Here is a 27557-nt window from a genome sequence, read left to right as displayed (position 1 = left end):
ATGAGGTGGAGCTGTGTGTGGTTGTGTGTCCTTGCATTGTCTGTTTCCAGTGTCATTGATATCCAAGCCAGACAGGGTAAGTGTCTGGACTGTTTTGGATAACGTGTAACACTTTCCTAGACTGTCTTATAACGCTACGTATTTTCTTTTCTTTAAAATGTTCCACAGTTAACAACCATGTCAGCAGTATCTGTAGCACATGGGGCAGAGAGCACTTCAAGACGTTTGATGGTGACGTGTTCCAGTTCCCTGGTATGTGTGAATACAACCTGGCCTCTGACTGCCACGGCGCCTACCAGGAGTTCTCGGTTCACATGAAGAGGAAGGAGGTTGATGGAAACCCTACAGTCAGTCATGTGGTGGTCACCATCAATGATCTGTCATTCCACCTCAGCAAGAGCCTGGTCACCGTCAATGGCCTCCCGTAAGTGAAAAAAAAAAAAAGCTGCACATACCCTCTGTGTGATATTTATGAATTATAATAAAATCTCCTTCTTTACAGAGTCCGCATGCCGTATTATAATTCAGGAGTACAAGTGGAAAAAAATGCAGTTTACATCAAGCTTCAATCCAAAGTTGGCATTGTTGTCATGTGGAATGGTGATGATGCAGTCATGGTAAAAACTTCAAATGAATGTTTCTGCTAGAGCTTCTCAATCACTCATGTTATCATTTACAAGGTCAGGTCATCAGATCAGAAGATACAAATGAAATCAAAACATTGTTATCACATAATTTTAGAAATATTAAGAATATTCTTTGAAGCATAGAGAAAGCATGCAGGTGTTACCTCATGTTCTCATTGATGCTGTTACTCTGATAACCTTGTATCTGATGCACATATAACCACCATCTTCCAACATGATTAACCAGGCATGAATATATCTGCAAAGCCTTTTATAACGATTTGAATGAGCAAGATACAATAGACTTGAAGGGGGGCATTGTAATGTACGGAGATTTTAGTAAAGACTCTTTTATGATGATCTGTTTTTAAGTCTGACATTTCAGCATACTTTGCTTTCTGCAACAAGACTGACTGCAAATGTTTTTTTATTTTCTTATATATACATAATGTGACATATTACACAGACTGTCTTTGCATCAATTATCTGTTGCTTTGATTGGGATAAGGTGAACTAACATAAAATATTAAAGTTTTGGAACTTTAGCTCAAACTATGAAACACTCATATCACAAATATAGGTGCTTAATTTATGTAATTGTATGGATTCATAGTGATTCACAGATATTGGTTCAATTTGAGTGTTAAAATAATCATGTCATAATGCCTCTGCTGTGTTGTAGGTGGAACTGGATGCTGACTATGCTAACCATACTTGTGGACTTTGTGGAGACTTCAATGGTGTTTCTGTCTATGATGAATTCATTCACAATGGTAGGTATCATTTTGATGCTTTATCTTATGCATTTTGCCAATAATCCACTGTAACTTTGACATTTTGCATTATAATTACAATCATATGCAGGTCGCAGAATCAGCCCCATTGAGTTTGGCAACACTCAGAAAGTCCATCGCCCAAATGATGACTGTGAAGACCCTTATGAAGAGGAAGACGAATCACAGGAGGCTGTGGCTGTGCCAGAGTCATGCAAGGAGTTTGTAAGTATCATCTACAAAAGTTCTAGCAAAAGTGTCATAAAGTAATTTATGCAATTTTTGCAATTTTTGCAACAGGGTAAGATTGTCTCCCCTTTCATTCAGGAAACCACCTGTGACCAGCTGCTGCGCTCAGAGTCCTGGAGCTCCTGCACCAACCAGATTAACCCTGAACCTTACATCCAGGCCTGTGTGCAGGACATGTGTGGCTGCAACAACAGATCAGATGACTTTTGCGTCTGCAGCACGCTGTCCGAGTTCTCACGACAGTGCTCCCATGCTGGAGGGGAGCCTCCCAACTGGAGGACACCTCAGTTCTGTGGTAAGATTTAGCACTCTGTGTTCTGCTTTGTTATCATCTTTAGGTTTTGTTATGAAGGAGTAGAGAGAAAGCCAATGCACTGAAATCAGCTCAACTCATTTTAATTGGTGCATAGTTCTTTTTCTAAGATGATATTTTCTCATAAGCAGATTATTTATTTATTTATTTTGTATTAAAGTGTTGCTTAACGATACAAGACGGGTGAGAGACATGTCAATACCATACACAATATACAAAATGTGAAAGACAAGACAACAAGTAAATATTACAGAGAATGATGAGGTGTGTGTGTGTGTGTGTGTGTGTGTGTGTGTGTGTGTGTGTGTGTGTGTGTGTGTGTGTGTGTGTGTGTGTGTGTGTGTGTGTGTGGGTGTGTGGGTGGGTGGGTGGGTGGGGGTGGGGGGGGGTTTGTCTCTTTGTATCAAATAGGACAGTAGTTTGAGATAAACTGGGTGGGAGAAGGTAGTGAAGACAATTCGGGGGTAAATTATTAGAGATACCCAAAATTAAATAATTATAATAATAGATAAATACATTCAAAATAAAAAATAAAAAATGAAAAATAAAAAGTGGGGGACTAGTTCAGTGGGCAAGTAAGAAATTGAGTTAATATAAATAAAGAGATATAATACTACAACTACTACTATAAGCAGGTCATTTATATTAATTCAAATATAATTTGAACAAACTTAAAGAACTGAACATAGAGGAGATGAAGATATCTGCATCCTCGGCTGACTTCACTGTATGACAGGATAGCATAGTTTCTTTTGTTTTTCCTCGTGCTAATAGATGCAGCTGGGTATAATTATATTGATGACAGTAATTTGCAATGAAACAACATTTTAAAACACATTACAAGTAAAATAGGAACAAGTCAATGCTTTTTTTTTTATTGCATAAAACCATGAGATTAGTTTATTACATTCCTGATAAATTATTAAACAACTCACAATGACTTGATTTGTATCATATCTTCACAGCTAAACAGTGCCCATTTAACATGGTTTATGAAGAGAGTGGTTCCCCTTGCATGGATACATGCACACATCAAGACACAAGTTCGCTGTGTGAGGAACACAAGATGGATGGCTGCTTCTGTCCTCTTGGTTAGTGCTGCTGACACATGCATGTTGAACTGTGTGTCTACGAATTCACTTTTTAATACCCTTGACGAATGTGAATGTTGATGTTTTTACGAAATTTGTCTCTTCAGGAACTGTGTTTGATAACATCTCCTTAAGAGGATGCATTGCTCAATCTAAGTGTCAGTGCAAACACGACAGAATCTATGACTCCGGGGAGGTTTACCGACAGGACAGAGAGGAATGGTATGATGAATATTTCCATAATGTCAAGATGTTATTTCATTTTGTCGAGCTTATATTTGTGTTTTTATCTTTCATGTTTGTTTACTGAAAGTGTTCGGGTTGTTTCAGTACGTGTTTTCAGGGTAGATGGGCTTGTAAGAGCCTTCAAACACCTTCTACATGTGCAGTTGAAGAGGGTTCACATGTCACTACTTTTGATGGGAAAGCCTACACCTTCCACGGAGACTGTTACTACACCCTAGCCAAAGTGGAAAGCAAGGTGATTGAATCATACCTTAGCATAATCCAGTGGATTTAACAATATGTATCATAACTTATTTATTTTTACTCTCAACTTTGCATTTCAGGATGATTCAAGTCCAAAGTTTACCATCCTGGCCCAGCTGGCCCCATGTGCAAATCAGAAGTTTGACACATGTCTGAAGACCCTTAAACTTGTGCTCAACAATGACAGAAACAATGTGAGTCACCTGTCGTTGAGGCCCACTGTTGTCATCAACTCACGCTAATGTCTACAGCGTTCAAATCATCGTCTGTGTTTTTATTTAGGTGTTGATGTTCACTGCTGATGGCACAGTAAAGCAGAATATGCAGACCATCAGTTTACCATACAACTCAGGTAGGATCAACAATAGAAACCCTGACTGAAACCTATTTTGTCATCTTTGATTGCTGCAATAACATCAGCACATAAAATGACTGTGTAATTTTTTTCTTTATTCAAAGGTGACATCAACATATTCCATGCTTCGTCCTTTCACATCTTGCTCCAGACCACCTTTGGTTTGAGAATTCAAATCCAGCATGTGCCTCTCATGCAGGTCTATGTCAGCCTGCAACAGAGCTACAGAGCAAAGACACGAGGCAAGTTTTACACTTCTTTTTTTAGTTAAAGCTCTTCTCAGGAACTTTTAGTTTGTGTGTCAAATATGACGCCCTCTATGGAAAAAAACAAAAACTGTTAGTTTTCAGACACAAACTCTCATCCTGCTTTATTCTAACAGTCAAATGTGTCACTTATCAGAACTCTTTGGAATGGAAAAATTAGAAAAGGCTTTTTCAGTGGCATGCAGAAAATCCATTCCACTGACACCTACCCCCGCCAGTAGCCTTAGAAGTTACAAATAACTATGTAGAAATGATCAATCATTCTGCTGATGTTTTTTTTTTTGCTTTAGTAGGCCATAAAAAAACCTCACAATTAATTTAAGTCTTTTGTATCACTTGCCAAAAACTCCTCACAGGAGCTTTAAAGCACTGACATGAGCAAGACATATGGTAGAATACAATGCATGATCAATACACTGATTGATGGGTGCTAAATGTGTTACTTACTGCACTCATATAAGTATAACAACAGTTTTGTTGGACTTCAAGTGTATTTGAAATTAGAATTATAATGACTTATATAAACTTATACAATTCTGTCATTCTTTTTGGTTACAATACTTTCTTAAACGTTAAATACGGAAGAGTGAAAGAGGGTTAGGGCTACTGACATTTTTTTGGGAGGTTAGGCCAGTAAAAGAAAAAAAAAAAAAGTTTGATTTTGACTTTAATCTCAGAAGTCAGATTTAAAGTCAGAGGGTTTTTTAATGTCAGAAAATGTCTTTTTACTGGCTTAACCTCCCAAAAATATGTTTCCTTCGCCCTAATCATCTCCTGTAATTTAATAAAGAATAGCTATAGCTTGTTGACCATGCTGTGTTTTTAACCCGGTGATCATTGAGGGGAGAAGGGATACTTTGATGGAAACCTGAAACAGGTTTGGCTGTGTTTTGCCCTGAGATGATGGAAGCTGCTAACACTGTTGGACTATATAAGCTGACATGTAACTTAAGTGTCACGTGGAGGTGTAGGATAGAGCTGGTCTGCCAGTGGTGGACCAGATTTGTGTTTTTCATTTTCAGAAAAGGGAACATGGAGGTTACCGCAATGAACTGGGTGTTACACTGATCTACAGGGATATTGTGTGGTTGTGGGAGTTACCTCCTTTAGTCTACTGTTTTCTTTTATTGGACTTCATAAGTCCCCCACCCCCAACCCCCAGGGAGACCACAGAGCTTGTTGAAGTTTGAGCCAAATTTTTGTTATCTGTGTAAGTTTTATTCAGCCGTGTCATCCTTTAAGTTTCCATCTCCAGTTTTAAATTCATGACATCAATAGACACTGTATATTTTTCTCTTTCTGTTTTCCTTTTTGGTAAGCTCTTGCTCATCCTTGCAAAAAGGCTGATAAAATGGTATTTTATTATGATTTTCTTTCTTCAGGTTTGTGTGGGAACTACAACATGGTCCTGTCTGATGACATGAAAACTCCTCAGGGGATTGTTGAAGGAACAGCAGCCACTTTTATTAACTCCTGGAAAGCTAACCTGATGTGCAGAGATAGAGAAGAAAGACTGGATGACCCCTGTTCCCTCAGTGTGGAAAATGGTAGAGTTCACATGTTGATTATTCTTTGATTAGTATTATTACTAAAGTATTATTTAATACTTTAGTTGTTTATTTGGTAGATTCACTGCTTTTAACACTTCATTGTTATCTGTAAGATTGATATTAAAGGCAAGTAGAGTGCTAAATAGATCTGCAGAAATGCAAATAAATACGTTTAATATTTCTTATTCCATAGAGAATTATGCCAGACACTGGTGTGCCTTACTACTGAGCCCTAGTAGTGAATTCGCTGGGTGCCATTCAGTGGTGGATGCTGAGCTGTTCCATGAGGTACAGCAAAAGATTTATTTGCTTTTTGGGGGGTTATAAATGCAATTTATGGTGCAACAAACCTCTTAAAATGTTTACTGTCCTCTGCAGAGATGTATTTACGCTAGTTGCAACTGTGAGAAGAGTGAGGACTGCCTATGTGCTGTTTTGTCCTCCTATGCACGAGCCTGTGCATCAAAGGGAGTGTTTTTGACTGACTGGAGAGAGAACGTGTGTGGTAAGAATGTCTTTCCTTATGTTGTGGTTAAAGTTGAATAATGATTTCTGGAGTTTGATAATCGGTTTCTATTGTTAGTCATTGAACCAGTAGTAAGTAACCATCCTTATGTTGTGCAAAAATACACAGATAAATACTCAAGGAACTGCCCAGCATCACAGACCTTCTCTTACAAGCATCAGAGATGCCAGCTGACATGCAGATCCCTTGGCTCTATGGAGCAGGGCTGCACGTCTGACTTCTTGCCCGTGGATGGCTGTTCCTGCTCTGAGGGTCTCTACCTTAATGATATTGGCATTTGTGTCCCCGTGGAAAAGTGTCCCTGCTACCATAATGAAGCTTACATCAAGCCAGGAAAGTCCATCAGCATCAAAGATGAACACTGGTGAGTGATTTGTTTGGAATTAAGCTACATCTGACTTAATTTAAATGAGAAGATTTACAGAAGTGTTTTACTTTTAAATACCTTTGTCTTATGCATTGTGCCTTTTGTGTCTTTTCCTAGTGTGTGTACTAATGGAGTGCTTCATTGCCATTCTTGGAGATCCCGCTCATCTGGTGTGTTTATTTGTTTTGTTTGCTTTCTTAACCATGACACAAGTGTTTGAGTGATAGAATGCAAACTGAATCAGTTTCTTCTTCTGTTACAGTGTGCCCTTCTCCAAAAGTATTCTTCAACTGCTCGACAGCGGGCACAGGGGAGCTCGGACTACAGTGTACTAGGACTTGTTCAAATCTTGACAACGATGATTGTGTAAGGTTTTTTTGTCTGTTGTGTCCAGTCTGTAGTGGACGGTATGTTGTCACCACACTTCTTAACAGTAGTATAATAACAGTGTCAGTAATGTCTCCTTGTTTTCTACTACTGTGACCAGGACTCCACAGAGTGTGAATCTGGATGCCAGTGTCCAACTGGCCTTCTTGATGATGGCAGAGGTTCTTGTGTGAAAGAACATGCATGCCCATGTCAGCATGGTGGCCGCTTCTATGTCCCAGGAACGACAATTCCTAACCAGTGTAACACCTGGTATGTTGATTTTATCAAACATACAATATAACATAGTGAGCAGATTTTCTGCCCTGGTTTTTCTTCTATACTGCAGTATTTAAAATACTAATGTTTTGAATAATTTCTGACACCTTTAGTACCTGCAGAAGTGGAAAATGGGAGTGCACAGAAGAAAAATGTCCAGGAACTTGCATTATTTATGGGAGTGGTCACTACAACACGTTTGATCAGATAACATATGGGTTCCAAGGACATTGTGCCTATGTTGCTGTCAAGGTAAGAAAGGATGTCAAAATTATCTTAATGTCAGGCTCTGTCCTAGGTCCCTTCTTCCGCATTCACTTCTCCCTATGGACCCCGATTAATGAGCAGAAAAATGTCAATTTGGTCAGTAACTTGTGGACATCATTTTTGGTCATCACTGACAAAGATGTAGTTTTGTGCAACTGTAACATTTAAATCTTTAAAATAAGAAAAAAAAAGCATATTTATGTAAATGTTTGCTAATTTTTGCCATTCTGTAATTTAATTTATGAGTGCTATAAACAAACTCCAACTCTGAAAATGTTTGGACACTGTGTACGATGTTGATAAAAATAGATTTGGATGATTTGCAAATCACCAAACCTTATATTTAATTGAAAATAGTGGAAAGACAACAAATCCATTGTTATTGAAACAAAAAAATGTTTTTGATGAAAAATATTTGCCCCTTTTAAATGGGCAAATATATTTAAAAAGTTAGCACTGGGACAGCAAAACACTCAAAAAGTTGTACAAAACTGAAAATGACACCTGGAGGAACATCTCCTAACTAATTAGGTTAACTTGCAACAGGTTTGAAACATGACTGGATATAGAAAACGCAGTTCAGAGAGGGCAAGTCTTTCAGAACTAAAGATAGAAAGTGGTACATCACTCTGTGGGCAACTGTGTAACGAAATAGTTCAACAATTTCTGAATAATGTGTCTTAATGGAAAATTGCAAAGAATTTGGGAATTTCAACATCTACAGTAAATAATATTGTTCTACAAGTCAGAGAATCTGGAGAAATAGCTGTACAAAAGGGACAAGGCCTAAAACCAATACTATATCACTGTGATCTTTGAAGCCTCAGGCAGCACTGCATCAAAAACAAACATGACTCTGTTGTGGAAATCACTGTATGGGCTAAAAATTACTTCCAAAAACCACTGTCTGCGAACACAGTTCATCACTGTATACCCAAATGCAGGTTAAAACTGTACCATGCAAAGAGGAAACCATATATAAACATGATCCAGAAATGCCTTCTCTGGGACTGAGCCCATTTAAGATGGACTGAGGTGAACTGGAAAACTGTTCTGCGGTCTGATGAAGTTTCAACATTTAAAATGTTGTCTCTGTACTGTTTTTATTTAAATATAAGGTTTATATTATTTACAAACCATCAAATTCTAACCCTAACCCGAATTATGTACACTCTGATCTCGTCTTAGAAAATCATGGCAACAAACATTTCTGAATTTCTATCTATTGCTGATCTAGAACAACAAAGTTCAAAGATAATACACCTATTACAGTATGTTTGGAGCACATGAAACATGAGTGTTATTCTACTATTTTGATAACTTCTGTTCACTGTAAGAGAATAACTTTTTATTCTAAGTATTTAAATTAGAAAAGGCAGAGTTTGGGTGATCATGCTCTTTTAAGGCTGAATTGTGCATTTCTGTGACAGTGGTCTCCCATAAAAAAAAAGTATTGTGGACAAGTTGTTGCTGAGTGTACATTTTATTTGACTAGTCGTCGCTGTCTTCATTGAGGAAAAAAGACAAATGTTTAATGAATCCCCTTCTTTCTAGAACAATTGTGGGAATAAAACGGCACAGGAAAACTTTGGAGTTTTCACAGAAAATGTGCCATGTGGATCTACTGGCACCACATGCTCCAAAACCGTCAGAATCCAACTTGGGGTAAGACCATTTAAAAACATCTAACGTTTGTTCTATGTTGTACATATTGAATATATGTTAAAAACATGTTTATTAAATAACCCATGACAATAAAAGCATCTGAAATGTCCTTGATATTACAGCGTACAGAAGTCAAACTTTCAAAGGGTAAATACGAAGAGGTGGACCTGGGACATGGCTCTTCAATTCAGTACAGAATAAGGACAGTTGGCTTGTATTTGGTAGTGGAATCTGCCATAGGTCTAACAGTAATATGGGATCGCAAAACAACTGTCCGCACCGTCCTGGACCCAAAGCACAGCGTGAGTAACAATGATGTTCTAAAGATTATAACATATTACGTTGTTATTGATATATTAATGTTACAAGATAAATAACATGCACTATATATAATACGTGTTGCATAACACTATTGATGGCTGGAAAATTCTTGCTAAATGGAATGTCAAAGAGCATTATTGTGTAATGTTTTAATCATGTAAATGAATTAATCAACCTCTTTTGTGTAGGGAGAAGTGTGTGGTCTGTGTGGAGATTTTGATGGAAATGGACAGAATGACTTTACCACCCAGGGTCAGCTCATAGTGAGCAATGTGTTAGAATTTGCAAACAGCTGGAAAGTGTCAAGCAACTGCCCGGATGTAGATACAAGCGTTGACGCTTGTGGAGCAAGACCAAATCGACATCACTGGGCAAAAATGATGTGCAGCATTATAACTGGAGAAACATTCAAACACTGCCACAGCCAGGTAACGACAGATTTGTTCCTATAGTTGTTTTATTCAAGTTTCATGGTTAGATTTATTACACATCTTTTAAAAATCTAACAATTATGTATAACTGGACAGGTAGCACCTCGTCCCTTTTATGAAAACTGTGTGAAAGACTCATGTGCTTGCGACTCTGGAGGAGACTGCGAGTGTTTCTGCACAGCAGTTGCAGCTTATGCTCAGGCTTGTAATGAGGCTGAAGTTTGTGTTTCATGGAGAACTCCAGAAATCTGTCGTAAGTAGCCAATTATTTTAAGACCATGATTTTAGATCTAATCATCTATTTAAATAGTTAAAGAGATTGCTTTAAATATGCATGTTCTGTGTATACATTCTCATCTATTTGTAATTATTATATTAAGTTGTATTTGTGTATTATTTTTAATTGGCTTAAAGCTTGTTGCTGTCTAAAGTGAGTAACAGCCTTTATAGTTTACTCAAAAGACATGCAATCCCCTGGCCTCTGAAAATGAAATGCAAATAAATCAGGTGGAGTGTAAGTGCAAGCTTTATTTCACTGACTGTCACATTACCTTTTCTTTCTCTGACACATAACATCCCATGTGTCTTTTCTTCACAGCTGTCTTTTGTGATTACTACAACAGTCCTGATGATTGCAAGTGGCACTACAACCCTTGTCACACACCTTGCTTCAAGACCTGTTTAAATCCAGAAGGACAATGTAGCAACCAAATACCCAACCTGGAAGGTAGAAACTGACACTATCTCACCTTATCTGAGTTTAATGTGCCAGTAAGATCTTAATGTTTAAACGATTGAATTTAGAATAGAAAAGAGGTTTTAAACCATCTCTCTCTCTTCAACTATTCCTTTACAAACAAAAACTAATTTACATTTTAACTGTGTGATTTTTACAGGCTGTTACCCTGTATGCCCTGAAGATAAGCCTATATTTGACACTGTGACCCAGATGTGTGTTGAGGAATGTTCAGGTTGCTTTTACAATGGGACCAGATATGAGGAGGACGAAGTTATTTACGACGTGACTGATAATATGGGAATGTGCTACTATGCAATATGCAGGAATTCAACAGTGATATTCCTAAATGAATCCTGCTCTACAACTTCTCCAACACCAACAACACCAACAATCATTTCCACAACTACACCCTGGACAACAACTACTTTGATCCCTACTACAACTGGACTGACAACGACAACAAAACCTCCAACCACACCAACTGAACCAACTACAAAAGTACCAACAACTGTATATACAACCACAACTGTAGAATCCACAACGAAACCAACAACTGAACCAACAACTACAACTACAACTGGAGAGCCAACCACAACCACAGAATCTACAACAAAACCAACAACAAAACCAACAACTGAACCAACAACTACAACTGCAGAGCCAACCACAAAACCAACAACAAAAGTGCCAACAACTGTAAATACAACTCCAACACCTGGACCTTCCACTACTACATGCATTACGACATGTGAGTGGTCTGAGTGGTATGATGTGGATAACCCAAAAGAAGACAAGAGTGACTGGGAAACATATGAGAACATTACAAATAGTGGTATACAAATTTGCAAAAATCCCATGGAAATTGATTGTAGAGCAGCAGATTATCCTGATGTGAACTTTGATGACTTTGTGAGTCAAACTGGCCAAGTGGTTACTTGTGATTTGTCATACGGTTTAATATGTAGACAACAGGACCAGTTAAGACCTCCACAAAAGTGCTTTAACTATGAGATCAAAGTATGTTGTGAGGTAGAAATATGTCAAACAACAACTGCAGAGCCAACCACAACCACAAAAGCAACAACAAAACCAACAACTGAACCAGCATCTACAACTGCAGAGCCAACCACAACCACAGAATCTACAACAAAACCAACAACTGAACCAGCATCTACAACTGCAGAGCCAACCACCACCACAGAATCTACAACAAAACCAACAACTCAACCAACAACTACAACTGCAGAGCCAACCACAACCACAGAGGCAACAACTAGACCAACAACTACAACTGCAGAGCCAACCACAACCACAGAATCTACAACTAAACCAACAACTCAACCAACAACTACAACTGCAGAGCCAACCACAACCACAGAATCTACAACTCAACCAACAACTCAACCAACAACTACAACTGCAGAGCCAACCACAACCACAGAATCTACAACTCAACCAACAACTCAACCAACAACTCAACCAACAACTACAACTGCAGGGCCAACCACAACCACAGAATCTACAACTCAACCAACAACTGAACCAACAACTAAACCAACAACTACAACTGCAGAGCCAACCACAACCACAGAATCTACAACTAAACCAACAACTAAACCAACAACTGAACCAACAACTACAACTGCAGGGCCAACCACGACCACAGAATCTACAACTAAACCAACAACTAAACCAACAACTCAACCAACAACTACAACTGCAGAGCCAACCACAACCACAGAATCTACAACTAAACCAACAACTCAACCAACAACTACAATTGCAGAGCCAACCACGACCACAGAATCTACAACTAAACCAACAACTCAACCAACAACTACAACTGCAGAGCCAACCACAACCACAGAATCTACAACTAAACCAACAACTCAACCAACAACTACAACTGCAGAGCCAACCACAACCACAGAATCTACAACTAAACCAACAACTGAACCAACAACTACAACTGCAGAGCCAACCACAACCACAGAATCTACAACTAAACCAACAACTCAACCAACAACTACAACTGCAGAGCCAACCACAACCACAGAATCTACAACTCAACCAACAACTCAACCAACAACTGAACCAACAACTACAACTGCAGAGCCAACCACAACCACAGAATCTACAACTAAACCAACAACTAAACCAACAACTGAACCAACAACTACAACTGCAGGGCCAACCACGACCACAGAATCTACAACTAAACCAACAACTAAACCAACAACTAAACCAACAACTACAACTGCAGAGCCAACCACAACCACAGAATCTACAACGAAACCAACGACTGAACCAACAACTACAACTGCAGAGCCAACCACAACCACAGAATCTACAACTAAACCAACAACTGAACCAACAACAAAAGTGCCAACAACTGTAAATACAACTCCAACAACTGGACCTTCCACTACTACATGCATTACGACATGTGAGTGGTCTGAGTGGTATGATGTGGATAACCCAAAAGAAGACAAGAGTGACTGGGAAACATATGAGAACATTACAAATAGTGGTATACAAATTTGCAAAAATCCCATGGAAATTGATTGTAGAGCAGCAGATTATCCTGATGTGAACTTTGATGACTTTGTAAGTCAAACTGGCCAAGTGGTTACTTGTGATTTGGCATACGGTTTAATATGTAGACAACAGGACCAGTTAAGACCTCCAGAAAAGTGCTTTAACTATGAGATCAAAGTATGTTGTGAGGTAGAAATATGTCAAACAACAACTGCAGAGCCAACCACAACCACAGAATCTACAACGAAACCAACAACTGAACCAGCATCTACAACTGCAGAGCCAACCACAACCACAAAACCAACAACAAAACAAACAACTCAACCAACAACCACAACTGCAGAGCCAACCACAACCACAGAATCTACAACGAAACCAACAACTCAACCAACAACTACAACTGCAGAGCCAACCACAACCACAGAGGCATTAACTTCACCAACTATAACTCATTCTAGCCCTGGGATATCATCTACAATGACACCACCTGAATCAACAACTACAACTGCAGAGCCAACCACAACCACAGAATCTACAACTAAACCAACAACCAAACCAACAACTACAACTGCAGAGCCAACCACAACCACAGAATCTACAACTAAACCAACAACTACAACTGCAGAGCCAACCATAACCACAGAGGCAACAACTTCACCAACTATAACTCATTCTAGCCCTGGGATATCTTCTACAATGACACCACCTGAACCAACAACTACAACTGCAGAGCCAACCACAACTACAGAATCTACAACTAAACCAACAACTACAACTGCAGAGCCAACCACAACCACAGAGGCAACAACTAAACCAACAACCAAACCAACAACTACAACTGCAGAGCCAACCACAACCACAGAATCTACAACTAAACCAACAACCAAACCAACAACTACAACTGCAGAGCCAACCACAACCACAGAATCTACAACTAAACCAACAACTACAACTGCAGAGCCAACCACAATCACAGAATCTACAACTAAACCAACAACCAAACCAACAACTACAACTGCAGAGCCAACCACAACCACAAAATATACAACTAAACCAACAACTCAACCAACAACTACAACTGCAGAGCCAACCACAACCACAGAATCTACAACTAAACCAACAACTACAACTGCAGAGCCAACCACAACCACAGAATATACAACTAAACCAACAACCAAACCAACAACTACAACTGCAGAGCCAACCACAACCACAGAGGCAACAACAAATCCAACAACTCAACCAACAACTACAACTGCAGAGCCAACCACAACCACAGAATCTACAACTAAACCAACAACTCAACCAACAACTACAACTGCAGAGCCAACCACAACCACAGAATCTACAACTAAACCAACAACTACAACTGCAGAGCCAACCACAACCACAGAATCTACAACTAAACCAACAACTACAACTGCAGAGCCAACCACAACCACAGAATCTACAACTAAACCAACAACTACAACTGCAGAGCCAACCACAACCACAGAATCTACAACTAAACCAACAACCAAACCAACAACTACAACTGCAGAGCCAACCACAACCACAGAGGCAACAACTTCACCAACTATAATTCATTCTAGCCCTGGGATATCATCTACAATGACACCACCTGAACCAACAACTACAACTGCAGAGCCAACCACAACTACAGAATCTACAACTAGACCAACAACTACAACTGCAGAGCCAACCACAGCCACAGAATCTACAACCAAACCAACAACTACAACTGCAGAGCCAACCACAACCACAGAATCTACAACTAAACCAACAACTACAACTGCAGAGCCAACCACAGCCACAGAATCTACAACCAAACCAACAACTACAACTGCAGAGCCAACCACAACCACAGAATCTACAACTAAACCAACAACCAAACCAACAAATACAACTGCAGAGCCAACCACAACCACAGAGGCAACAACAAAACCAACAACTCAACCAACAACTACAACTGCAGAGCCAACCACAACCACAGAATCTACAACTAAACCAACAACTAAACCAACAACCAAACCAACAACTACAACTGCAGAGCCAACCACAACCACAGAGGCAACAACTTCACCAACTATAATTCATTCTAGCCCTGGGATATCATCTACAATGACACCACCTGAACCAACAACTACAACTGCAGAGCCAACCACAACCATAGAATCTACAACTAAACCAACAACTACAACTGCAGAGCCAACCACAACCACAGAATCTACAACCAAACCAACAACTACAACTGCAGAGCCAACCACAACCACAGAATCTACAACTAAACCAACAACTAAACCAACAACCAAACCAACAACTACAACTGCAGAGCCAACCACAACCACAGAGGCAACAACTTCACCAACTATAATTCATTCTAGCCCTGGGATATCATCTACAATGACACCACCTGAACCAACAACTACAACTGCAGAGCCAACCACAACCATAGAATCTACAACTAAACCAACAACTACAACTGCAGAGCCAACCACAACCACAGAATCTACAACCAAACCAACAACTACAACTGCAGAGCCAACCACAACCACAGAATCTACAACTAAACCAACAACCAAACCAACAACTACAACTGCAGAGCCAACCACAACCACAGAATCTACAACTAAACCAACAACTCAACCAACAACTACAACTGCAGAGCCAACCACAACCACAGAATCTACAACTAAACCAACAACTCAACCAACAACTACAACTGCAGAGCCAACCACAACCACAGAGGCAACAACTTCACCAACTATAATTCATTCTAGCCCTGGGATATCATCTACAATGACACCACCTGAACCAACAACTACAACTACAGAGCCAACCACAACCACAGAATCTACAACTAAACCAACAACTACAACTGCAGAGCCAACCACAACCACAGAGGCAACAACTTCACCAACTATAATTCATTCTAGCCCTGGGATATCATCTACAATGACACCACCTGAACCAACAACTACAACTGCAGAGCCAACCACAACCACAGAATCTACAACTAAACCAACAACCAAACCAACAACTACAACTGCAAAGCCAACCACAACCACAGAGGCAACAACTTCACCAACTATAATTCATTCTAGCCCTGGGATATCATCTACAATGACACCACCTGAACCAACAACTACAACTGCAGAGCCAACCACAACCACAGAATCTACAACTAAACCAACAACTACAACTGCAGAGCCAACCACAACCACAGAATCTACAACTAAACCAACAACTAAACCAACAACTAAACCAACAACTACAACTGCAGAGCCAACCACAACCACAGAATCTACAACTAAACCAACAACTACACCAACAACTACAACTGCAGAGCCAACCACAACCACAGAATCTACAACAAAACCAACAACTACAACTGCAGAGCCAACCACAACCACAGAATCTACAACTAAACCAACAACTAAACCAACAACTAAACCAACAACTACAACTGCAGAGCCAACCACAACCACAGAATCTACAACTAAACCAACAACTACAACTGCAGAGCCAACCACAACCACAGAATCTACAACAAAACCAACAACTACAACTGCAGAGCCAACCACAACCACAGAATCTACAACTAAACCAACAACTAAACCAACAACTAAACCAACAACTACAACTGCAGAGCCAACCACAACCACAGAATCTACAACTAAACCAACAACTACAACTGCAGAGCCAACCACAACTACAGAATCTACAACAAAACCAACGACTGAACCAACAACTACAACTACAAAGCCAACCACAACCACAGAGGCAACAACTTCACCAACTATAACTCATTCTAGCCCTGGGATATCATCTACAATGACACCACCTGAACCTACAACAACAACTGCAGAGCCAACCACAACTCCCACAACTGTTGTAACTCCTGAGACTGGTTCCCCTACACAACCACCATCAACTAAACCACTAGTCAGTGAGCATACAACTACAACTGTAACCACACAAAGCACCACACAAACCCACACTACACCTTGCCTCTGTATATTCAATGGAAAGCATTATTTGCCAGGTAAGAAAATAATCAGTCAGGAAGTTAAATTAGACAATTTTCACAAGATTTAAATTATTTTCAGGACCACCGATATTTTATCTTAACCATTCTTTTTTGGTGCCTTTAGGGGAAGTCATATTTGACATGCTACCCATTGGATCAGGAGTGTGTCTCACAATGATATGTTCTGATATTTGTGAGATTAAGAACCAGACAGATATTTGTGGAACCACAACAATGCCTACAACAATGCCTACAACAATGCCTACAACAATGCCAACAACAATGCCTACAACAATGCCTACAACAATGCCTACAACAAAACCTCCTGTACCTACCTGCCCTGAATGGGATTTAGTGGTAAGAATCTTAATGGATCCTGTACATAATCATCTGTTTTACCTTTTACGGTGCGTTTAGAGAATATTTAATAGCAATGCATATTTGCACATGAAACAGCTTTCTAATTTTTCTTAAACTTTTTTGTTCAACCCTTTTTCACTTTACATCAGCAAAATGAGACATTCATCATTTGCAACTGCACCATGGCCAGATGCATTGAAAACAACACGATTGAAATTATTCCATATGAATGTCCTCCCATTGAGAACATCACTTGTACAAATGGAAAGAAACCAGTTCTTGTGTATGATGAGTACTACTGCTGCCAACATTACGCTTGTGACTGTAAGCTCTTCAGTTGTTATAAAGATTCATATTTCTTCAGCCGTGGTTGGCTTAGATTTGACAATTTCCTTTGATTTCTTAGATTTCTCACAATCTTTTCCTGTTTTTCAGGTGTATGTGAGGGTTGGGGAGATCCTCACTATATCACATTTGATGGATTGTACTACAGTTATCAAGGAAACTGTACTTACGTCTTAATGGAAGAGATTACACAAAAACATGGCTTGAAGATTTATATCGACAACGTCTTATGTGATCCAACTGAAGATGTTTCCTGTCCACGATCAATAATTGTATCATATGGAACTCAAGTGATCACACTCATGAATCATAATCTTCTTGGAGCAGCACAGTTAGAGGTATACATTGACTTGTGAAAACATTGTCATACATGCTGAAAACAGTTGTCAGGCCAACTTGGGGTAGATTTTTACTGTTAATGCTGATAAAATAGAAACAATGCGTTCTTTTTGTCTTTTATAGAACTGTCTTTGATGCCATGTCATGTGTTTATCTGTTTGTCTTGTAGGCGCTCAAAGATAGAGTACTGTTGAGGCTACCCTATTCACAACAAGGTGTTAAGGTTATGACTTCTGGCCTTACCTTAATTGTGGAGATCCCTCGTCTGGGTGTTGTCATTACATTTGGAATAACTGGCTTTAGTGTCACCCTTCCATTTCAAAACTTTGGAAGTAACACACAGGGTCATTGTGGTAAGAGCAGCCTACACAATCTCCTTTGATCACATTGATAAACTATTTATTTTTCTTTACATTGTATAGTTAACTCTTGAACTCTACTGACAGGAACATGCAATAACAACCAGGCTGATGACTGTATGCTGCCTGGAGGCCAGCTAATTGAAAACTGTGCAGTGATGGCTGATTATTGGCCTGCAAAACACATTTACCAACCCAACTGCCAAATACCACCTGTACTACCCACTGATATACCCGAACCCCCTCCAACCATAACTCCATGCAATCCTGACTCCATATGTGACCTGATCAAGAGCAGGTACTGGATATCAAATCCATCGTGGTTCACATTTATCCCAAAAACTTTGACACACCATGCAGCTTGTTTGATTTTGGTCTTTGTGTGTGTGTGTGTTTTCCCTCCACAGTCTCTTTGCACAGTGCCACCCCTTTGTCTCTCCTGATAATTTCTACCAAGGTTGCGTTTTCGATACCTGCCATGTTTCAAACCCAGCAGTAGAATGCACAAGTTTGCAGACTTATGCTGCTGCCTGTGCTCAGGCTGGAGTTTGCCTTCACTGGAGGAACCACACCACACTGTGTGGTAAGCAACCCCATATGTACCATATTTTGATCAGTGTAATCAGCATTGCACTGCTTTCTGCTCAATATTAACATTAAAAAACTTGAAATTATTAAATTGATGTCTTTTTCCACTTGCAGCCAGTGACTGCCCACCAAACAAAGTTTACAAGCCATGTGGCCCTGCAGAACAGCCAACCTGTGATGACAAGTAAGTGTGAACAAAAACAACAGTTAATCACATTCCCTGACATAGGCATCAAAAGAGTTTAATTTATTATATATCATTTCTAGTCAGAGTAAACATAGTATCATTAAGTAGAGCATAATAGGCTGTGGTGCATTTCCTGTTGGTAAGAAAAAGAAAAAAATAAACCATCTCTTCGTTCTTGATGATTCAATATTACAGTCCTAACGAACCAACCATGAACTACACCACTGAGGGCTGCTTTTGTCCTGATGGGATGAAACTCTTCAACAAAGATTCTGGCATATGTGTTAATAAGTGTGGTGAGTGTACTGCTTAACCTCTAGTAATATCATTGAGCTTAATACACCATGTAATTGATGCAGTCCTAACAGAATTCTTGCTTTCTAACAGGTTGCCTTGATCCCGAGGGTAATCCTCGTGAGGTGAGTAAAATCATCTATTTATGTTGAGTTAGGTGCTGCTTACATGCAGGAGATAAATGAGCCACTAATGTTGTTCATTGTTTCAGTTCAATGAGATATTTGAGTACAAATGCCAAAACTGCATCTGTGATGAGTCTACAAAGACTGTGATATGCAAGCCAAAGGTGTGCCCAGCACCACCTTTCATAAACTGCACCCTTCCCGGGTTTGTCCTCGTTAACAAAACGAATCCTTCAGACCACTGCTGTTCAGTGTTTGTTTGTGGTAAGACTTGTTGCATCCATATTCACTTTTGTTCTCGTAATGCTGGATTGAAAACACGAACAACAAGGATGGGTGTCTCCATTTGTGTTATCAACAGAATGTCACAGCAACAATTGTCCACCCATGAATAGGAACTGCCCGGTTGGATATTTGCCAAATATCTATCTTCCTGAGGGAAAATGCTGTCCAGAACATAAATGTGGTGAGCTCATCTATTCAAAGTTTTAATGTAGATAAAACCAAAAGATTTCTTGTACTTGTGTAATCTCCATTCCACCTTTTTTAGAGCCCAAAAGAGTCTGTGTCCACAGAGAAGTTGAATACCAGGTAAATAAGAAATGGCATTTTTGGGATCGCTGTGGTGTTCTTACTGTTCCGTAACTGAAAGTCCAGGTATGAATCAGTTTCTTTTCTATTTACTAGCCTGGTTCTTCAGTTCCTGGGCCTGTATGTCAGGACTGCACCTGCACAAATGAGGTTGAACCCAAATCTGGTCTATTCAAGATATCCTGCCAGTATCAGCAATGTAAAGAAGACTGTGACATGGTAAGCGAAATAACATTTATGCAATTCAAGTTGTTTTAAGTAAACCTGAAAATCTTGAAAACTGAATTTCCCTCTGTCTCTTAGGGATATGAATACGTGGAAGCTGATTACGATGAATGCTGTGGGAAGTGTGTACAGACACAATGTATCCTAAATTTGAATGGTACCAAGAAGCTCCTCGCAGTAAGTGGGATCATCTTTTTGAGCTGAATAGACAGAAGTATGTCAGTATTCTGAGTGAGTGTGTGTGTGTGTGTGTGTGTGTGTGTGTATTTATTCATATAAAACAACACATATTTTTACATATCTTGCTCTCAAGGAAGGAAAAACCTGGTCACCACCTGAGGATAAGTGTGAGCACTACACCTGTGTTAAAAACGATGAGACTTTGACTACAACCAGCTCACATGTTATCTGCCCACCATTCCAGCTGAGCAACTGCCAACCTGTAAGTGACAGGTTTTTACAAATGAGTCCAGATTGACTGTGATATTATAAGTTAAAGTGGATGTTTTGGGTTATAAGTTAAAGTGGATGTTTTGCGTTTTCCTCTTTTAGGACACAGTCCAGACCGCAGCAAACGGCTGTTGTAAAATATGTGAGTATAGATGTGACACTTCCTCTACTTTTGGGTGGAAGGTTCTTAAAGGAAAAAGTAACCTTGAGTCTCTTTGAAATAGGTGTGGAGAAGGAAAAAGCCTGTAAAATAGGTTCCATGAAAACACATGTAATACATAGGGGCTGTCAGTCTCAACGGGAGGTAGACATGCCATATTGTGAAGGATCCTGCAACACTTTCACCAGGTAAGGATGGTACTATTCATATCTTTGATTCCTTTGGAAAATCACAAAAGCATTAAGACTTTTTAAAAGTGGATTGCATATAGTTTAAAAAAAAATGAAAATCAATTCTACTTCACCTTCCATCAGATACTCTGAAGTAGCAGCTGTCATGCAGCATTCATGCTCCTGCTGTAAGGAGACACGCTTCAGCAATCGGACTGTTGACTTACACTGCCTGAATGGAGATGTGGTCCCTTACTCGTACATGCATGTGGAGGAGTGTGGCTGTACTAACACTGACTGCACCAGAGCTGCTGCTCTACATGCTCGCAAGAGGAGAAGCTTCACACTGGTGTAATAAAACAGACACGGGATGAAAAAGTTCTTACCCATGTTATTGTAACAGTCATTATATAGCATATAAAGTAATCACCAATGTAGAGATATTATTTATCACAGTGTTTATCAGTTCATCAAATAAAAATGCAGCAACTATTTTTGTCTCTTCTATTTACTTGTCCATGCCAACTCAACTGTTACTGTTTAGTTATTGTTTTGAAGCCTAATAATGATCATCAATTAAACATGTGAATCAATAGTATCAAATACATACCAAATGCACACATACTTACATCCTTATTGGTTTTACACACAAGAAAGATCTTCACAAAGAATGGAAAGTATACCTCTGTATGGTGCTGTCAATTGGCAATGCTTGAGAACTGTCCATGGTGCTGAAATAGAAAGGAGAGGTTCTCTGTATAATCAGTGTCAGTCCATAGTCTGTACAAACGTTTTCTGCCTATGCACTGACATTGCTTAGTCAGTGTGTAATGCAAAATAAGTAACCCATGATTCAGTTGGAGACATGTCATGAATAGACCGTTCATAGCATTTGGTTTTGCAGTTGGATTTAGCATTAAAAAGCCTGCTTCTTGCAGTCACTGTTGAGGGAAATTCAAGTAACAGCAAGGAAAATCAATGCCCCCGAATAGATAAATCAACAATAAGCTTGTGTTAAATCAACATTACCAACAAATACAGTGCATGAGGACACTGGGGGGGATGAAGGGAGCTCAGGAAGCACACAGTGAGCCATCACTTGATAATGAGAGGCGTATTGATTGGGTTGTTAATCTGCTTGAATGTGATTGGACTATGGAAGCTGTCTGACTCAAGTTGCCTCAAGCACTTTGATGACCAGAATAAAATCGAAAGTCAGTAGTGGAGACAACAGAGAAGACTAATGAGCCGGCTCGCATGCTGCTTAGCTCTCAGTGCTCAGCCCTAGCTCCTCTCACAGCAGAACTTTGTTTTGATTGGTCAGCATGGCGGCCATGCGGCCAATCACATGTGAGGATGTAGGATACAGGTGATAGAGGGGAGGCTGTGAATCGTGGCTTCATCTGTTCCTTCCGAGAGAGTCTTCTTGAAGACAGGGCAAATACTCACTGAGAGGAGAAATCTGATCAGCCCATCCCAGCTGAGGCATCTGATTTTTCTCAATGCAAACCTGCACTGAGGACATTAATAATGTTTGCTTGAGTTTGGTTCTGGTTCTGTTTGCTTGAATTTGGTTCTGGTTCTGTTTGCTTGAGTTGGTTCTGGTTCTGTTTGCTTAAGTTTGGTTCTGGTTCTGTTTGGTTCTGTTTGGTTCAGTTTGGTTCTGGTTCTATTTGGATTAGTTTGGTTCTGGTTCGGTTCTGGTTCTGTTTGCTTGAGTTCGCTTCTGTAAGCTCAAGTTTGGTTCTGGTTCGGTACTGGTCCGGTTCTGGTTCTGTTTGCTTAAGTTTGGTTCTGTTTCTGTTTGGTACAGTTCTGGTTCTGGTTCTGGTTCTGTTTGGTTCTGGTTCTGTTTGTTTGGTTCTGGTTCGGTTCTGATTCAGTTCTGGTTCGATTATGGTTCTCTTTGCTTAAATATGATTCTGTTTGGTACAGTTCTGGTTCAGTTCTGGTTCTGGTTCTGTTTGGTTCTGGTTCTGGTTCTGGTTCTGGTTCTGGTTCTGTTTGTTCTGTTCTGGTTCTAATCTGGCTCGGTTCGGTTCCCTAACCCTAACATTAACACTAACCCTAATCCGAACCCTACCCCTAACTCTAACCCTAATCCTAATCCTAACCCTAATCCTAATCCCAACCCTAACCCTAACCCTAATCCTAATCCTAACCCTGACCCTTATCCTAACCCTAATCCTATCCCTAACCATAATCATAACCCTAGCCCTAATCCTAACCCTAACCTTAATCCTAATCCCAACCCTAACCCTAATCCTGACCATAACCCTAACCCTAACCCTAACCCTAACCCCTAACCCTAACCCTAATCCTAACCCTAACCTTAATCCTAATCTCAACCCTAACCCTAACCCTAATCCTAATCCCAACCCTAACCCTAATCCTAGACCATAACTCTAACCCTTAGTTACGTGTCATGATCAAAAGCTGGGGCTCTGAGAGCCAATACTTTATAGAGAATCAGAGAGCCAGCTCCCATTTTTTTCCTTAGCTCTCACAGTGCTCAGCCCCAGCTCTGCTTACAGCAGAACTTTGTTTTGATTGGTCGGCATGGCGGCCATGCGGCAAATCACTTGTGAGGATATAGGATACAGGTGATGGAGGGGAGGCTGTGTATCGTGGCTACATCTGTTCCTTCCGAGAGAGTCTTCTTGAAGACAGGGCAAATACTCACTGAGAGGAGTAATCTGACCAGCCCATCCAAGCTGAGGCATCTGATTTTTCTCCATGCAAACCCAAACTGAGGACATTAATAATGTTTGCTTGAGTTTGGTTCTGGTTCTGTTTGCTTGAATGTGGTTCTGGCTCTGTTTTCTTAAGTTGGTTCTGGTTCTGTTTGCTTGAGTTTGGTTCTGGTTCTCTTAGCTTAAGTTGGTTCTGGTTCTGTTAGCTTGAGTTTGGTTCTGGTTCTGTTCTGTGGATATGTTTACAGTTTTTTGTTAATTGGCACAATAAAAAAGTTTGATTAAAATAATAAACAAAAGTAAGAATGGTTTTGTAACAGAATAAATGCACAAAATTGGGCAATTATAAGGCTTCTCATAAAAACACTGTACGTTTTCAACACAAACCATTATTTTTTGCCAATTTAATGTAAAATATACGGCTACAAAAGATCCTAAATTAAGAGCCGTTCAGGAGTCGAAAGAGCCGACCCTTCTTCGGGAGCTGAGTCAAAAGAGCCGGCTCTCTGAAAAGAGCCGAACTTCCCATCACTATAGCCGTAGTACAGGGGGGAAAAACATATACAGATTCTCTGCAAGGGAGTCCTACCAACATTATTCTCTGCTACACATGATACACTCTCTGTCAGAGCTTTACAAAATGAGCAGCAGAAGTAAACAAGTGATAACCCTGGCACTCCTCTTTGATCATGACAGTGAAAGAGAGGTGGTTGTGTCTGAAGATGAAGACCATCTTGTGGTCAATTCTGAGTCTGTGATTTCTGATTCTGAACCAAATGAGGAAACAGATATTCATATTCCTCCAAGCAGACATTCATATCAAAAATGGGGAAATACAGCGATCTTCATCCCAAATATACGTCAGGCAAAACTGTCTACAGAAAACATTATAAAGACAGAGCCACTAGGGTAGCAGTGACTCGTGTAACAGACATCAAGTCAGCTTTTGAGCAGGTCATGATAAATAGTAAATGGTAAATTGACTTTAGCTTCTATATCTCTTTTCCAGTCTTCTGACCACTCAAAGCTCTTTTACATTACTCGCTCACCCAATGGTGGCAGCATGTGACAGAAGAGGTGTCTCCTGTTAAATTATCAACATCATTTCATAAAAATGAAATGAAATAAACAAAAAACTCTGTCATGTAAAACTATTGTATTTATATTTAGGTCTTTCAAATGTACATTAAAAAAAGTTTTAAAATGAATTTTCATAAAAAACGAGTTATCCTCATTGAACCATGATCTTTGAGGATTAAAGAACACCATTGCACTAAATATTGATTTAAATCGTTAGTATTGGAGTTAATAATGAGATTAAAAAATGTTTATTGGGATTTTTTTGAGTTCTGACACTTCTGGGTAATTAAACACACCCCGGGTCAAGTTAACCCACGAGCATTATTGCTGTCCCTAAGAAACGAACATAACAGGAGGGTTAAAGGCAAACAAGGGTGCTACTGCTATACTTACAACACCATGACTCATTGGTTTTTAATTATGTTAGCTCGGAAGTATTTTTGTTTGTTTTGAATACTGAGCATTTTGTTAAACTTTTTTTTCTGTCATCAGGAGAGAAAAAAGATTAGCTAAGTCTAAAGATCATGTGTTTGAGAAACATAAGAAGCAATTGTTCATCCCACTTATAGTTCCATATTTAGGTACATTCGGTCCAGTGTGTCAACAAGTCTGTCACTTGAGTCAAACTTCTTTCCAGCCATTAAAAGTATAGAAATGTCTTATTAGATCACAGCGCTGCATTCAACTTGTCAAACATCTCATTGTGATTTTTCTCCTACAAACTGAAAACAACAAGGAAAAAAACATTTGGACCATGACATTTTCAACAGAACACTAAAGCCTGAAGACATTTTAAAGGTTTACTTTGTATCAACAGCTGTGAGTTGGCCAAAGTCAATAAGAGGTCAGTGTAATGCTGTTCAACAGGAAATCTCTTTGATGCGCACCATTATTACATTTTCGAAGGTCATAATCCACCCTTGTTTGCGGACTGATCTTAAAGTTTTGTCCCATTTCAGCATTCCAAGCTTTCAAGCCAAAGTGTGTTTTATCTGTGGTGCTGTGCCGACAAAATGATGTGTTATTTTTCATGTTCTCAAATAATTACTCATGTGTTAGCTCCACCAAGGGCAAACATGGTGTTGGACCACTCCTGCAGGCTAACACCTGCATGTTGATGTCTCTCGATACCAGTGTGAAAGTAAACATCGTGCTGACCAATCAATTAACTGCATAACCCGAGAACAGTTTTGATTAGAGATGGATCATTTATAACATGTTGTTTTAACTATTGACATTATGCTGTTTAACTTGCAACCCTTGATGTCATTACTCGAACAGGCTGAAATCACAATGTCAGTGGAGCAGCTGAAGAGTAGTGGCATGTCATAAAACTGGACCGATTTTTATCAAGACAGCAAGATGAAATATGCATAATGTAGCAAGACTATGCCTTCCTCTACATATATTTATTGCTTGTTCTAATGGAGACTATATACTACATGATTTAACAAAGATCAAAATCATGACGTAAAAAATGGGAAGCGAGTTCTGACCTCTCCAAAAGTGTCTGAATGAACATTACTTGGTAATTGCTTGTAATGTAAAAGCAGGATTTATGACGAAATTGACTAAATTTAATACTGATGCATCTACATGACCAAATAAAGCAGGGTGAGATTTTTCTTTAAAAAATTTAAAAAAAGACTCCTTATACTCTACAGTGTGGGTTGGGGCCCCCTGGGTGTTGCGAAACAAAATAGGGGGTCGCGAGATGTCTTCCAGAATGTTTTTGTTTTTTTAAGTTATCTAAAAATGATCAATTTTACCCATTATAGTAAAAAAAAAGACAAAAATAGTAGCTAACATTGAAATAAAACCTTGAAAATAGAAAATGTAATGAGTTTTCTGCCTTTCTTTTTGCCAGATGACTCCTAAGTTTAGGGTTAGTGAACAGTTACTTATCAAAAGCATCAGTAGCAGTAGGTTAATTTATAACAGCACAGGAAACACAGAAACATGCTCGTATAGGTAGGGTCATTTTCTGCAGACCAGCTAAATGAAGCCACATTAAATCACTTTGGAGGGACAGTGGGGGTCACAAGTCTTTGGCACCTTTATTTTGGGGGTCACGGGCTGAAACGTTTGGGAACCCCTGCTCTACAGAATAAAATCAGCAAAGAGAGAAAGGCAAAGGCTCTGTCAAGGCACTTTTTTCCCACTTAAAGCAATGGTTGAGCCTGTTATATCAACAGTAACCCTTAGAAACATGTGTGGGGGGGTTGGAAAAAACTGCTACTCTAACACGCACAGAATCACACACATTCTTATCCATAAATTCCCTCACAGTTAAGTTTTTTTTCCCAAATTCATATGTACCTGTGACTCAAACATGACAATGTTAACAGCT

The 27557-nt window shown here is 39.5% G+C and overlaps 1 protein-coding gene across 1 annotated transcript; it reads left to right on the top strand.

Annotated features, from left to right (window-relative positions):
* On the top strand, positions 1 to 21926 carry LOC117814031 (mucin-2-like). The gene is made up of 45 exons (XM_034685139.1): positions 1 to 76; positions 169 to 424; positions 503 to 617; positions 1309 to 1399; positions 1491 to 1624; positions 1727 to 1943; positions 2927 to 3052; positions 3160 to 3274; positions 3383 to 3521; positions 3622 to 3735; positions 3824 to 3893; positions 4001 to 4138; positions 5545 to 5709; positions 5906 to 6000; positions 6091 to 6217; positions 6347 to 6602; positions 6723 to 6775; positions 6886 to 6971; positions 7093 to 7244; positions 7364 to 7502; positions 9072 to 9182; positions 9305 to 9484; positions 9692 to 9931; positions 10031 to 10187; positions 10533 to 10661; positions 10831 to 10975; positions 17195 to 17256; positions 17366 to 17598; positions 17751 to 17925; positions 18037 to 18284; positions 18455 to 18638; positions 18732 to 18942; positions 19052 to 19227; positions 19347 to 19416; positions 19615 to 19715; positions 19807 to 19838; positions 19925 to 20102; positions 20200 to 20304; positions 20389 to 20429; positions 20526 to 20648; positions 20733 to 20831; positions 20968 to 21096; positions 21207 to 21246; positions 21329 to 21452; positions 21579 to 21926. Exons 1-45 carry the CDS (start codon positions 1 to 3, stop codon positions 21787 to 21789), a joined length of 6168 nt encoding a protein of 2055 aa, XP_034541030.1. The 3' UTR covers positions 21790 to 21926.
* The last annotated feature ends 5631 nt before the right edge of the window (positions 21927 to 27557 follow it).

The sequence above is a fragment of the Notolabrus celidotus genome, chromosome 6 (genome assembly GCF_009762535.1).
Source record: "Notolabrus celidotus isolate fNotCel1 chromosome 6, fNotCel1.pri, whole genome shotgun sequence".
Lineage (NCBI taxonomy): Eukaryota > Metazoa > Chordata > Actinopteri > Labriformes > Labridae > Notolabrus > Notolabrus celidotus.
This window is presented reverse-complemented; position numbering and strand designations above follow the sequence as displayed.

What these genes read in the sequence shown, in the direction of transcription:
- LOC117814031 (XM_034685139.1), top strand. Translation starts at nt 1, where the DNA reads ATGAGGTGGAGCTGTGTGTGGTTGTGTGTCCTTGCATTGTCTGTTTCC. An exon ending in TGGCTGCTTCTGTCCTCTTG is followed by an intron (nt 3,053 to 3,159) that starts GTTAGTGCTGCT and finishes TTGTCTCTTCAG; the next exon opens with GAACTGTGTTTGATAACATC. An exon ending in GTGCCTATGTTGCTGTCAAG is followed by an intron (nt 7,503 to 9,071) that starts GTAAGAAAGGAT and finishes CCTTCTTTCTAG; the next exon opens with AACAATTGTGGGAATAAAAC.